General features: G+C 40.0%; 1 protein-coding gene across 1 annotated transcript in view; it reads right to left on the bottom strand.

The window, feature by feature from the left end:
- Positions 1 to 14319, bottom strand: part of LOC107313524 (transmembrane protease serine 11E-like) — a 38486-nt gene that overhangs the window by 13112 nt on the left and 11055 nt on the right. Inside the window, exons 4-5 of the mRNA XM_015861846.2 lie at positions 6636 to 6703; positions 4148 to 4311 (exon numbers count right to left, since the gene is read on the bottom strand). Coding sequence (XP_015717332.1) covers positions 4148 to 4311; positions 6636 to 6703 — 232 coding nt within the window. The remainder of the gene's footprint in view (positions 1 to 4147; positions 4312 to 6635; positions 6704 to 14319) is intronic.

Genomic DNA, 14319 nt, shown 5'->3' on the forward strand with positions numbered 1-14319 from the left:
AGGATTCATTAGCCAATAACATATGCTGGAATCCTCATTTACAAGTCATGCATGCCCTATGGCATCTCCTGTACAGCATATATTCACTTTCCTTTCATCCCATCCAAACTAAAGTAACACTTCATCCCTATCAAGGAAAATACATTTTTTTTTTTTTGGTATGTTTTTCAGTTAGCTACATTGAGCCATGAAGCCATAGGAACTATAGTTCCAGTTAAAAGGAGTACACAGTGTCTGAAATTTTACTTTGAATTCAAATTCTGGTGTCGGCAATGGCTTTGTAGCCCTGTCTGTCACTGTGAAGGGTGAGATGTAAGCCTGCCATGAACAGAGGATGCAAAGTCACATTACTGGAGCAAGACTGAGCTACACTGCCACTATCTAGTAAGGGCTAGCAGCTGCTGCTGCTGACTTACCTGCTCTATCTCAAGTACTGTCTCCTTCCCTTAGGTGTAAGGGAGTTAAGAACTGTTTTATTTCCTAAGTCTTTTGAATACATGGCTCAGCTTCTGCAAAAATACTCATTTTAAAATACATTTTAGTGTCTCCCATTTCAGTCAGGCTCTGTAATCTGCTGCAAACATTGTAATATACTACCTTGTGCCAAGGTAACATCATCAAAGTGGAGAAATGTTGGATCTCTGTTGTATTTCTCAATGTGTTGATGCACATCCTGTTCCACTACCCCAGGATGCTGTTGTGGGTTGTAGAGATAGCAAGTATTAAAAAAGCACAGATTGCCAGATATATTCTTTGAGCTACATCTTGATTAAATGTTATTCAGTAATTCAGGTCAGACACTCATCTGCATGTCTCCCCCAAAAAAACTTAATAAAGAAGAAAGAATCTATTTCCTAGGCTCTGTACTTTGAAGGAGCCTGATGCCAGATAAATAGAAATAATAACAGTTGACTTGTTGATCAAAACCAATTCATGACTCATTGTTCCTGGTCAAAACCCTTGGCTGAGTGATAGACGGGAATACTTCCTACTCACTTTGAATAGTGCCAGTGATCTTGCAACCAGTTTCTTTCTGACGTCAAGAGTACATTCCCAAAAACACTTTTTGAGAGACTTCCAACCTACCTGGCAAGGGGAAATAGGCTGGCAAGCTGCTCTATACTTTGCCTAACAGGGATGCAGGCTGTGAGGTGACTCTACTTCTAACCAGGAAATCCTGGGGAAAAAAAAACAGAACAGCCTTATCTCTTTGGTGCCAGAACTATATAGAGGACAAACTGTAACACCTTCTTTCAGTGCCAATGGAATAGTGAGTCCTAACTTGGGTTTTTCTAAATCAGTCGTGATGTAACATCTCATTCTGCTGTCTTTCCATGGCTCTTCAGAGAAGTTAGGACTTTATTTGATTCTCCACTGAAAAATATTTAGGCAGACAAACTCCATTGGATGTAAGTGCATAAATCTCTATCACCTCCCATTTCCTCTCAGACCTATAGCTGATATCTGGAAATACCACCGAAGTTGTCTAGGGGTCTATAATATGAACAACAACAACAAAAAAAAGGAACAGGAACTTCAGTAGTAACACATCTGAAAATATCCCAAGAATGTTTTTTTCTCAGCCCTATGTAAAGATCATTAACTGTTTAGTGATGATAGAAAATAGAGACAGTATTATTTTGCCTTTTTTTTTTTTCTTTGTTTACACACTTGTATTTTCACATCATCTTCTATCTATGCTATCCATCTTCTATGCTTTTTAAAAGCAAAACAGAACCACCAAAAAACCTCTAAACATCACTTTAGATTTTATCTCTTCAAAGCTCTTTATTCCCCATCTTCTGGAATGAAGAGAGAAAGTAAGACCCTTGGCTGGCAGACTAATTCTGTGCTTTTGCCCTGGACCGCAGCTTAAGATTCCAAGCCTCCAACCAATCTGCAGGCAGTTTGCTGGATCCGATCCCCAAAAAGCAAACACTTTTGAGTGAAGTGCAAGTTGAGACACTGTTGAACAACAAGATTAGATCAGATGCGGGGAAGAAGACTTACTCATTCTCCTTATCAGACCCTCCTAGCATGCCATTTAAATAAGCGCCTGACCTGGATTTCTTCAACTAGTTAGCTATGCTTACCTAAGCTATGCTATATCATGACCCCCAAATTAGAATATTTTCATAAGGTGATTACACTAATAGGTCTAATGATTTTTTTTGGAAACTATTATGAAAAAAATCAAGAACTGCCTCAAGGTAAGCAAGGATTCCAGCTTGCAAAACCATCAAATCTACAGTGAAGTTAGGAAAGTAATGCAGAGCATGGAACAATATAGGGCTTCTCAGCTGTCCTTGATTTAACTACTAGAGTTGGACACGGTATTTAGGAGGGAGAGAGAAATTGAAAGTGCAAAACCTCTCTGGACTTCCAGGATATGTTGAAAAGTGTCACTTCTCTCAGGAGTGGGGATGAAGTTTGTATTTGAGACATTCATTTCCTCAGAAAGTACAGAATTCCTGTACTCTCCACTTGAGTCAACAACATTCTCTTATATGGCACTGCCAAATGTAGCTTGCTTAAGACTCATAACACGGTTGAAATACTATTTGCAAAGAAATATCTGAATTTTATTCTTGTCTTCTAGAAACAGCAAGGTATTGTTTATGTACCCTTGTATAATGTGTAACAGTTGCACAATGCTAGTCCTATCCTGAGTAGCAGCCCTATGTAGTCAGTGTTTCATGGTTAAGATGGGAGAGCCAATTAAAGCAATAGGAGGTTTATCATACAACTTTATCAAAGCAACACTGAGATGCCATCTTTATCTGAAACCAAGTATTTAATGAAAACACTATGATTCAATTATACCAGCTAATTTTTTTTAACTAGCAATTAATGTATTACTGTAATAGTGCTGGTGCAGTTCAAGGTCAACAAAAACAGTTTTGAACCACTTCTCTTATTTACCAGATTAAATATAAACAGCTGGTAACTTAATGAGAAGATCACATTTATTTTCTAACAATCACCTCTGCATTCCTTCCAATTTTATCCCTTAAGCAAGTCAAACTAAACTCAAGTTTTAAGTTTCAGTAAGTCATGATTAGAAAAAGCAAAAAACAACCACAGCACTCTTTCAAGTTTCTTTGATTTATGGCAACATGCTGTTTCTATCTGAAAGGAATAAGATAAGTGGTGCTTCTTTGTCCACAGGAATGACATTTACCATCATGAGCTATTCCAATGATGATGACTGATTGGCCCATCAAGAAACAATGAGCATATTGACAGCTCATATTTGAATTTCCCTACATTGTTGCAATGCGTCTTCCCACCTCAAGTACCAAGAGGCAGAACAAATAGTTGCTCTCAATCATTTTTGAGTGGGAGGAAGCCAGGATCCATCCAGCATGGGATTTGGCCCATGATTCTTGTTCATCCAACAAAGCTGTCTGGCCTCCTTGCACTTCTGCTGGCTTAAGTAGTCTAGCATGAACAAGCAACCAGGAAGTAAACGTATTCATGTACTGTACTGTCACTGTTGTGCTAGGAGCAAGCAGAAGAACTGCAAAAACAAGTGAAGCGAGTATCTGCCCCTTCCTTTTGCCCAGCAACTCATTCTTGAAAAGTCTGACTCACAGAAAAAAATGCTAACTAATAAACAATGCTTAGCCTTATGCATACAGCAGTCTAAGCCTCAGAAAAACTCTCTAACAAATGAGAATTGTAGAAGCACACAGGAGAAAACTCACCCTTCACTATCTGTTCAGTAAATCACTAAATGAAAAACAGTGCTGTAACTCTCCGCATCTGTCAGATGCCAATTTTCTTAGTAAAGAAAGGGCCAGTTCCTCACCTGAGAGATCACACTGATAGGAACACTTCCCCTTTCTTTTCCTTTAACCTAGAAATCTGAAAGGAATTTTCGATCTCCACAATAAAAAAGAATTTTTCCAGTGTGTGTGCTGTTTCCTCACAAAGACTGTCATCCAGGCATAGTTTTTGCACTTTCAGGCTCCCTGAGGCTGTAAAAGCCTAAGAAGCATGTTTGCTTGCACTGCTATGTACCAAAACACTGTGGTGAGGCTCCCACTCTTTACCCTGATGGGTAAACATCATCAGAAGGCAAAACCAAGTTAAAGCAATCAGAAGAGAGCAATGAGTAGATTTAAGAAACAAGTAATATCCTTACTTGAGACAGTAGAAGATCTGACATCTATCCGCAGGGGCCCAGTGTATTTTTTCAGACCCCTCCATAAGATCCTTTCAACTCTTTTGCGCAGCGCTTCTTTGCAATCCGTGGCAGAGAACCAGAACGTGAGCAAAGCTTCTGCCACCACGCCATCAGCATCTGGGCTGCAAACCAACAAAACACAGTCTGGTTACCTTCAGCTCATTTCTACATTTCTTAGTTCTTAGCTTAGCAACAGTGTCACAGAGGATTAAATACATGCTTGAATGTTCTCTACATTTTTGAGAAAACTGACTGTTAAAAGAAATCCAAGAAGTGCTGAATTGCCCAATGTATCTTAGGCTAATGCAAGGCACGATGTTTTCTGTGAATAAACGGCCAGACCAATGTTACAGTCCTGGGGTCTAAAAAGCAATCACTGACCACACGTTTGCGATGCAAGAATAGGAGGGACCTGATTTGCTTGCAACAAAAAGCTAGATACACAGTACATCCAAAACATCAGACAGATAATTATTGGTATTTAGAGAGACCTTTCCAGCTCTATGTATATACACAGAAAAAAAATCTGCCAGCAAAAAGGTAGTTAAGAAAAGAAGATACAGTAGTCAACCAAATTTTCACCGCTGCAGCCTGACGCAAAGTCAGAGTATCCGCTTGGACATTCCTGGGTAAAGACAGGGAAGTGAAAGAGAAGGTCTTTCAGTTATATCTCACTACTTGGAGCAGTTGTAATTATATAAAGGAAAAAGGAAATTAGCAGAAAGTGAGTAGTTTATGCACAATTCATGTAATCAGCGATAGTAGAAAAGAACATGCACCAGAACAAAACAGATAGTTCTGCTACTGCCAGTGAAGGATAATGAAAAGGCAAGTTACTATTAGCCCACCGTGGTATGCTGAGTGCTTCATAACTGAGCAGACAGCACACTCCTTGCCTGAAGGATCTCGTAACTGAGACCTAATAGCTAGTTATACATGAACTTTCCAACAGGCGTTTTTTTCCCTTAGTGCCAATTTCAGCATGACTGCTGCTCTGTTTATTCTTCAGCTATTATCTGATCCAAATGTGGGTGTTGCTCTGCATTTCTAAGGTGTTCCTTAACCTCTCCCCCCCACTCCTCTTCCTGTGCTGTGCCACACTGGAATTACCGTATCAACTCTTGCAAGTACACCACACCTCTTGCAACCCTCAGGTAAGTACAGACTGCTTTGAATCACTCTCTATATAGCAAAGATCCAGAGCCTAAGACACTTATCAAGACATTTTCTGTCTTTATTGGTAAATGGTGGGTATTCTTATTAACGCATTGCTTATTCTGAAGCAAAAAAAAAAAAAAAAAAAATGCTTTCCAAGCATTACATATTGGCCTCTCAGATCCTTAAACCATCTTGTCTACACTTACAACACCATAGCCAGTATCTGCAAACATTCCCTAAGCTGCACTGAAATATTCAAATAATGACTTGTGTGATATGCCTAACTGCGAGTTAAGCTAAGATGAAGCTAGAATTTCACAAACAAAAGAACTACAAAGAGAGATCAAACACTAGGTATTAGTGACAAATGAAAAGAGAATAAAGCAAAACAAGAACATCATTTCACCACCATAATCCCTGATCTCTTCACTGCAAAAAGTGGCAGAGCAGAGATTCAGAGCAAGGCAAGAAGAAACAGCATCTGCAGGGAACAGCTGAACATACTGGAGCTTTCAAAAAACAAAGAGCAGAGCTCATGGGGTTCAGAAACAAAAGAGGAAGTGTCTGGTACCACTAGATGATCAGAGAGGAGGGATGGAAACTGACTTTCACCACTTCCTTCAGCATAAGAATTACAGGCCATCAAATGATACAAAGGAGGTGGTGCTTTCACAGGAAATTCCTTATTAAAGGATGGAGGTGCAAGGAGTTCAGGATTAGACAAGTCCTCAGAAAAGACCTCTACTGAGGGCCAAGCAGATAAACCACAACCACTTCAGGAAATCCCAAGTGGTAAATAGCTGGAGATAGGTATCATACGGAGGAGCAATTATCCTCTGCAGTAGTTATCCTGTGCTGCTACTGCTCTGTAAGTATGTGCTTATGCCTGCTCTTAGAGATACAACAGTAGACAAAAGAGTCCTTCCTAACTACCAATACTTATGTTTTCCTTGACAATATTAGCAGAGTAGCAATTGTAAAAGTAAAATGACATCACAACATCTGCATTATTGTGAAAGAAAGTTTAGAAAATGCCTTTTATTTTTTTAACCTTCAGATAGCTCAAGTTATATTTGTTTTATTAGCTAATGCTTACTGAAGATTCAAGCACAACTTCATACAGAGTTTGGACTGACAGATTTATATTCTGCACCAGGATGCTCAGTCAGAGATAATACTCTGGACATACAGAAGACCCCACAATTAATCACATCAACGGTTCTCTAGCCGTGCCTGGTGAGCAATTTGTTACATCTCATTTCTATGTGTTTTTTAGAATCTTACATACCTCACTCTGACTAAGCGTGAGCGGATGTACTTCTTTCTTAAAATGGAATTGTGAAATGTCTTGTCCATCTGTTGAAAAAAAAAAAAAATAATACAAGTAAATAACAAAAAAAAAAAAAACTGGGGATGTTTTGCTGGAAGGAGTGCTCAGAAAAAAACATTCAGTTACAAAATCACAGATTGCAGAGCCACAGAAACTCAGTCTAACCCAAACTCTTAATAATACAATGCCAGACTTCCTTCTGCTGTTCCCCATTTTACCTACGGCACAGTACATTATGATGCCACTAGATTACTGTTCCATTTATTCCTAGGCACAATGGGATATTTATAAGCATTCTGGAAACACTCTACAGCAATCTTTCCAAATGTAGCATCCAAAAGGCTGCTAACAGAAAGGATACAGCATGCTGTGCTGCACACTGCACCAAACCTCTCTTGTAGGCATCTTTTTTGATAGAAAGTTTAGTTTTGCTATAGATTTCTACAGGACCAAGGATTCCAGTGATGTCAAATTCTACACTCTCCCAGTCACTATTGTGATTTGCCATCTTCCGATGAAGAAGTTTAGAACTTATTTTTATAACTTCTGAGTATAAGGAATCAATCCCCGAATGACATCTTTGCTGGTACCAGCTTAACCACATCCTGCTTAAGGTTGAATGTTGTCTCAAAATTGCATGATCAGTGTGAGACAATGCAGTGTGATATAACAGAGCATGAAATTCTGCCAGGAATACTTCAGGATCACTGAAGTATTGAGAAACAACAAAGTCACAACTGAGTTATGCAGTTCCTTGTACCGGCAAGACCCAGTAAATCAAATGTATACACCCTGGAAGTGTCAAATGTGTTACAGGGAAAAAAAAACCACAAAAAAACCCTATAAAAATAATTACAAAAAAAAATCCCCAAACCCAACAACTTAAAACACTTTATAAAATCATGCAAGTTTAATTTTTTGTAGGTTTGAGCCCATTCAGGCAGTTCGATTCACAACCAAGCCTTCAGAGTTCTCAAAGTTGTGATGAAGTCTCAATACTAAAATAAGGAAATAAATCAGAAATCTGGGGATGATTCCTCCCAGAGAACACAAACCCGTCCTTCCAACCTTGGTTGTTCTAAGACAAAGCCAGACATTCATACATACAGAATAATTTCAAGATTAAAGCTGCTTATTTTTGAGTGATAGTGAGGTGAAAAGGATACAGCAGACAGAAAAAAATAGAAGTACTTCATGGTCACACACTGAGCTGAAATCTTGCTGTTACTGACAGTCATCTGAAATTACTTAAGCACTTGGAATGACAGTTACATAGAAAAAATACAGTGTACAGATATCAACTGCAATGAGCTACTGTATATGTAAAATGGAATTTATACTGCCAATTTGCAGACCACCAGCTGCTACCACTGCCTTTCATGAGATGTGTATTTAGAAATAAAGTATTTTGTTTCCTTCAATTCTAAAGCCTGCTTCCCCCATCCATGGCCTTTGGTTATTGAAAGTATTTGACCTCAGACAAAATATTGATTATTTCTACTTACATTTCATGTCACAAATCTAAATGCTTCCCTGATCATTGTTTTAGCAGAAAACCATCATTAATTTTCCCCATCTTTGGATTTGCCTTAGTGCTACATAACCAATAGAATAAATATACCATCTTTTTAAATTTCTTTTTTCTTTTCTAGTGGTCCTCACAGGGTCTTTAACATCTTCAAATCTAATATGGTATTTTTTTCCACTTTTGTAACCTGCTATCTCTTACCAGGACAGACGTGCTTGCCAAATCTCTGTGCGCGGCCCCCAACCCCCACTCCGCTGATGAACTGATTTCTGACAAATACGAATCTATCCCAAACATACTCCTTCCTTCAACAATGATTTTGGAAACCTGAATCACTAGCAGTTATCTTTATATTCATGTAGGTCTTATATGGGAGGGAAAAAAATTAGGAAGATATGTGCCAATAATAACTCACAGAGAATAATTGCCTAATGCCTATTTTTACCATAAATCTCTCGGTAAAACCTTTCACACCCATATCCAACAATAAACATTTTTCTCTGGCGTGCTTATAGCTTTCTTTTCAGTCTGAGTAATAACTCTGGAAGCAAAAGCAAGTAGAACTTTGTTCAGCAACTAGGTGGGACCCAGGCCTGACTGGGTGAAGCATCTACTGTCATTTTAAGCATTTTGTTTTGATTGCAGCAATTCAAAGGAGACGCTGTTATATTCAGATCCCTTAATTTCACCACTGATTAAGTGCATCTTGCCTGTTTTCCCAGCCCTCATCTAGCAGCTGGCGAATGGTGACAGTCACTGTTGTAGACAAAGTCTATAATCATTCTTAACAAAGTGCCAAGTACTTTCAAGTGAACAGCATTTTTGTGACAGACCTTATTTTAGCATTTGTTCAAACAAGACGTTTTAGTTCAATGTAACGTAGCCTAGTATTTTGCTATAACAGTTTCAAATTCTCTTTTTTATTTTGAAATCAAAACTTTCCTCTATGCAGTAAGATTTTCTAAGATAACCTGGACTTCACTCTTGAACCCTTTCCATGGTACTACAGTAGCTAGTACCAAAAACAAAATAAAAGGGCAAAACTCTCCCACTCTTCTACAAATCCAGCCACAGAGGAGTCTCTTCCTTGTTCCGTACAGCCACAAGTTGTCATGCACCTTGATGAACAAGACTTGTTTTTCTGTTCTACCTTGAGTAACTCTGGATCTCATCATCTTCTTCTTCCCATGTCGCACCATGTCAGCAGGGCCAACCCTCTGAACCCAAAGAGCTTTTTGTGATGTCAGAGTTGGCAGATACGCCCTGCCTCCCCGGGACCCAAACGAAAAGCAAGCTCTGGAATTAGGTCATGTGTGACAGCAATCAGATTGTTCACTATGAGATGAGGCTGACTTGAGCTGTGATTGTCTAGATGTGTGGCTGGGTCTAGAATTGACCCAGCAAGGTTGGTGTGGCAGCCTTGCTTCCTTCTACCACACAATGCTCTGCCACCTCACACAGGACAAAAGGACTCATCAAAAATGTTAACTTAAAATCAGTTTGACAGAACTTTTCTCTGATATATTTGCTGGACCCACTGAATTGTGCTATTGGGATGTTCAAAGGCATTCATTTGGTTTGAGAGGGAATCTTCTTGCTGCTCAATATTACCATTCTTCTGTCTGCTGCCTGTTTAGTCCTTCTACAGCTATCTCCGGACTACATTTTTCCCTTTGTCTTGCTAGCTCTTTAGGATGTAAAGATTATGACCAGGGTTTTTAAGAGTTTTTCAAACTAGAATGTGCTGCCTGGTTCGGTGACTCTCTTCAGTATTTGACAGTAATGAAGCAATATAAATTACAGTTATCAGCTGTGTTAATTCTGCACCTAGCATCTAAATCACTGGCCAGTTTGCATCCAACGTACAGCCCAGCCTTATGAGAGTCCAGGCAGCCATTTGACAATCAAGCAGCAGCCGCAGTAAGCTTGGGAGCCTGACTATCTCCTACACAGGTTTCAGCTGAGAGGTTAGGGGAAAGCCCAACCAGAGATGAGAGGAAGAGGGTACAGGAAAAAGATAAACGAACAGGGACAGCAAGAGAAATTGAAACTGGCACTATCCTGAACCAAGATGTGGACATTACAATCGCTTTAGAAACAGAGATACCTATTACTCACAGCAGTGGCAACCCTACAGCCACATTGCTTGCCTGAGGTGAAGAAAACAGACCTGAAGGAGAGTGAGTGTGCTAATCTACAGGCCTCTGGCAAACCAGAAGATCTGAAACTTTCCCATCAGAAACCACACATACAAAGACAGTGTGTGTCATACCCAGCATGGCGGGCAAGAACGGCGCGATCCCATGCACCTGCACACATCACCATGAACTCTTCACAAAGTTTAAATTAGCTAACTAATAAAGCAAAGAAGTAAGCACTGACTTTGCACTAAAATGAGCTCAGCTGAACAGTTCTTAAATGAAACAGATGCCAGATAAATAACTGGGATGGAAGAAATTAAGAGAGCTAATACCTGGTATAACATCAGGATTTAAAGGATCATACTCATCTCCAGTGTAACCAATTTAAAAGGAATGCCATGGCAGTAGTTTCATTACAGCCATGTAATAGCGACAGCTGGAATTAAGGTCATGTAAGTATCCCCATCTGTACTCACAGCTTTCAATTGTCCATAATTATCTTCCTAAAACTTTCACACTGCAACAGAAATTGTGTCCACTTGGAGAGGAGATTTTCCAGAAAATCCAGATTTGGAGAGAAACCCACCTAGGCATAAATACAGAGAAGGGCTTTTTTTCAGCCCCTTGAAAGGCAGGCTTTTCCCACTAAAACTACTCTGTTCCCTTTTTTTTTAAGCCACACTAATATGTAAGAAGTAGAAATATAAGAGCAAATAGATCTTAGGATAAGATTACTTTCAGAAAATCTAGGACATCTCAATAGTCATGCAGTCAAGTTATAAGTGCCTAAATGATGCTGATCACACAAGTACAGTACTGAATTTGGATTCTCTCTCTTGACAACACCGTGTTTTAAACAACCTCTCTCTTGACCAGTCAGATTTTGATCTCAGTGACACCAGCTCACATCTTTAATCACTTCATTGATTTAATTAGCAGCAAACAATGCAGTAATTCTGGATCGCAGGTCTATAATTAAGATAAGATTCTACCCTTAGTCACACACACTATCAATAACTGCCCTTTATTTCATTTTGAATTCCTTTTTCCAGCTCATGTTCACATTCATTTTCCTTGTGCTCATTTTATACCTTTTTTCTTGATGCATACTGGATCTGAATTTCAGTTATTGGGGGGAAGTGGAGAGTGTTGTGATTTTGCAACCCAGTACATGCTTATTAGATCTTTGGCCTTGATTAACCAAGGCAGGGGGAGCAGGGGGGAGAGGGAGGAGGGCAAAACAATTAAAAATTAGTTTATATGTGTATTACTTAAGAAAGTCACATTGCATGAAGAAGTTAAAGTATCTCTGCATTAAACTTAAAGAAATATTAGGCAATTGGTTGATAACAAATTCATGCTACTGAGGTAGTCAGATTTCAAACTGACATTTAGAAATCTTACTGGTGATGAAAACCATTCAACTGCAGCTTCACATAATACACTGCATCAATTCCCACTAACATCTCAAAATACACTCTATTTTCCTCTTTTTCCTTTTTCAGTGAAAACAAGAAGAACTGGAAAGAAGTCAACAAAAAGAAAGTTTCTCAGTTTAAAAAGCAGCATGGAGTATGACTACCATACTCCAGTCTTTTTCTCCTTTTGATTTCAATGGGAATTTCCAAAAAAGGTTTGTTTCCTCGCTCAGCATAGCAGCATTCCACCTATGTCTTTAAGACCACACCTGCAGTGCTCAGCCTCAACCTCTAATTCCAGAGCTAAACAAACATGCTGTCAAACTGTCACCATGCCTACTGGCACGCTGCCATGTTTCCCACTTGGCAGAATTAATGAGGAAAGCTGCTTTCTGCTTTGTTTCCAACCTTGGCCACCCATAGAGGGCACCCTTATTATGTCCTGCTAATCCAAGGGCAATACTTTGATTTTGCAGGAAACATACCCTTAAAATGAGCTTTCCAAACAGAAGTTGTGAAATACTCTCTATTTATTTTAGTATTTCTCCTCGTAATAATCCTAAAAGATATTTCACATGAGGAAAAAAGGATGCTTTGTTGGAAGGAACGTAAGGCACTGATCGAGCAAACCACTTGCTTCTGGTGCACGTCTGTATAGAATCTCATGTCTATATGTACTTTAACACCTAAGCTAAGTCTTGTAAAAGAGGAGTCTCATCTACCCACTCCCCCGCTAGACTTCTAAGTTAGGCTCTATCTGAATTTCTCTCAGATGGAAAGCATAGCCAGTAAGTTTAGCTTTGGCTCTACAAATGTGAAAGTAAGCTATTCACAACACAAATCAGGACTATAGCAAGTTTATAATTGAATATAAAGCAGACAGCTCGTCTTTTGGTTAGGAGAACTGTCCTGCTGCAGACTAATCTAATTGCCAAACAAGGCTATTGGGTATTAAAGCACAGAGATGATGGCTGAGAGAGGAGGCCATGCAAACTCACACATTGTAATGCATGAAACCTCAGTGGGAGAAAGGGGCCAGGTGGGTCATTTCCTGATCATCTCTAAGCACTTGAAAAATTCTTTTCTGTCTCTTGGGGACCTTTACTTGGGAGAGTCCAGGTACCTCATGGAGATGGCAGGGAAGCCCATGTCAGTCCATTCTGTGGCTTGTGGTACTCACGGAGGGAAAACAAACGCCTCTACCCCAGCAGCCCAATTAGCCAAGGAGGGAGCCATGCTACACTCCTACCTGAGGAGCATCTATCCACCCAGCCCACAGCCTGGCTTACAAAAGAGCAGGAGAGAATATGGGACAGTGGTCAGGGCAGATCTCCAAAAGCAGGGTAGAGTACAGTGCCTAAAGCAAGAGTCCTCAAAAGGAATCATTCACATGGATTAGGGGAGGGAGAAGGAGCCCGACAGTAAGGTTGGCCAGAAAAGTAGGCAGCAGGGGTATACTGGGTGCCCAGGAAAGTAAAAGCGTGGTTTAGATTGTACTGAAAGAGGGGAAAGTCTGTCTGAAAGACATATAGGCATCCCTCTTTCTCCTACAGTATCTTGGAAAAAGAATCAGAAAGTTATTGTGATAAGAAGGGCAGATAGGTACATACGCAAGTCATTGGTGAGCAGAGTAAAGGCTGGTATTCACTCTCTTGAGCAACCAGACATGAACTGAAGGGGACACAAGCCATAGTTGCTTAGTATCCATTAGTCTCTCACAGTTAAACATTTGCCAGCCTTTGTCTGAGGCAATTCTCTTAAGAAGTGCTCATTTCAAGCTCTCTTCAACACACAACTCCTTCCCATAGTGTCAAAGACTGCTTTCCGCACTGGGCAAAGGCAAGGGACCTCCATCTTTCTCCCTGAATACAAGGCAGTTGGCACTGATGTCCAGAATCACTTGGATCCATATCGAGCTAGCTGTCTCAGTTCTGGCTGCAATTTGTGGTGCCGGGGGGTTCTTTAATTAAAGAAGCAAAGCTTAGAGCAGGGCTTTGGATATCTCCCTTGGGATGCTGTTACTAAGAGGGTGGTTATGGCCTTCATGGAACACTTGGGAAATCTAAAAGAAGAATTAATAGATTTTGTGGGGGAAGAAAAAAAATAAGCTGATACAGGGACTAGAGAAAACCAAAGAGTATAACAGTGCAGGAAAACAATGGCATCTAAGATGTGCACAGATCATTCAAGCAATAAGTGGACCTACTACAAAACAGTGGATGCAAATGTGCCCTTTGTATTCAGTTCAAGAGCAAAGGGTCCGGCACAGTGCATTTTAGGCCAGGAAGGGAAGAATGACTGGACCAGCCAGAAAGACAAGGAGACTGGCAGACTGGAACATCGCTTTCCACAGCAGCATTCAGTCAGATTTGCTCTTGAAAGAGAGCACAAAGGGAACCCTTATAGCCGCTCAAATGAAGCTAAGCAAGAAGCAGACAGCTTTCATCATCTGTTCCTCAGTCCCCCCAGCTCCACCCCACAATCCATTTTCCAGACTTTCCAGTCAGCCCTGAGATGTTGACTGGTACATTGGCTTCATCAGCTCTCTGGCATGA

This window comes from Coturnix japonica, chromosome 4 (genome assembly GCF_001577835.2).
Source record: "Coturnix japonica isolate 7356 chromosome 4, Coturnix japonica 2.1, whole genome shotgun sequence".
NCBI lineage: Eukaryota > Metazoa > Chordata > Aves > Galliformes > Phasianidae > Coturnix > Coturnix japonica.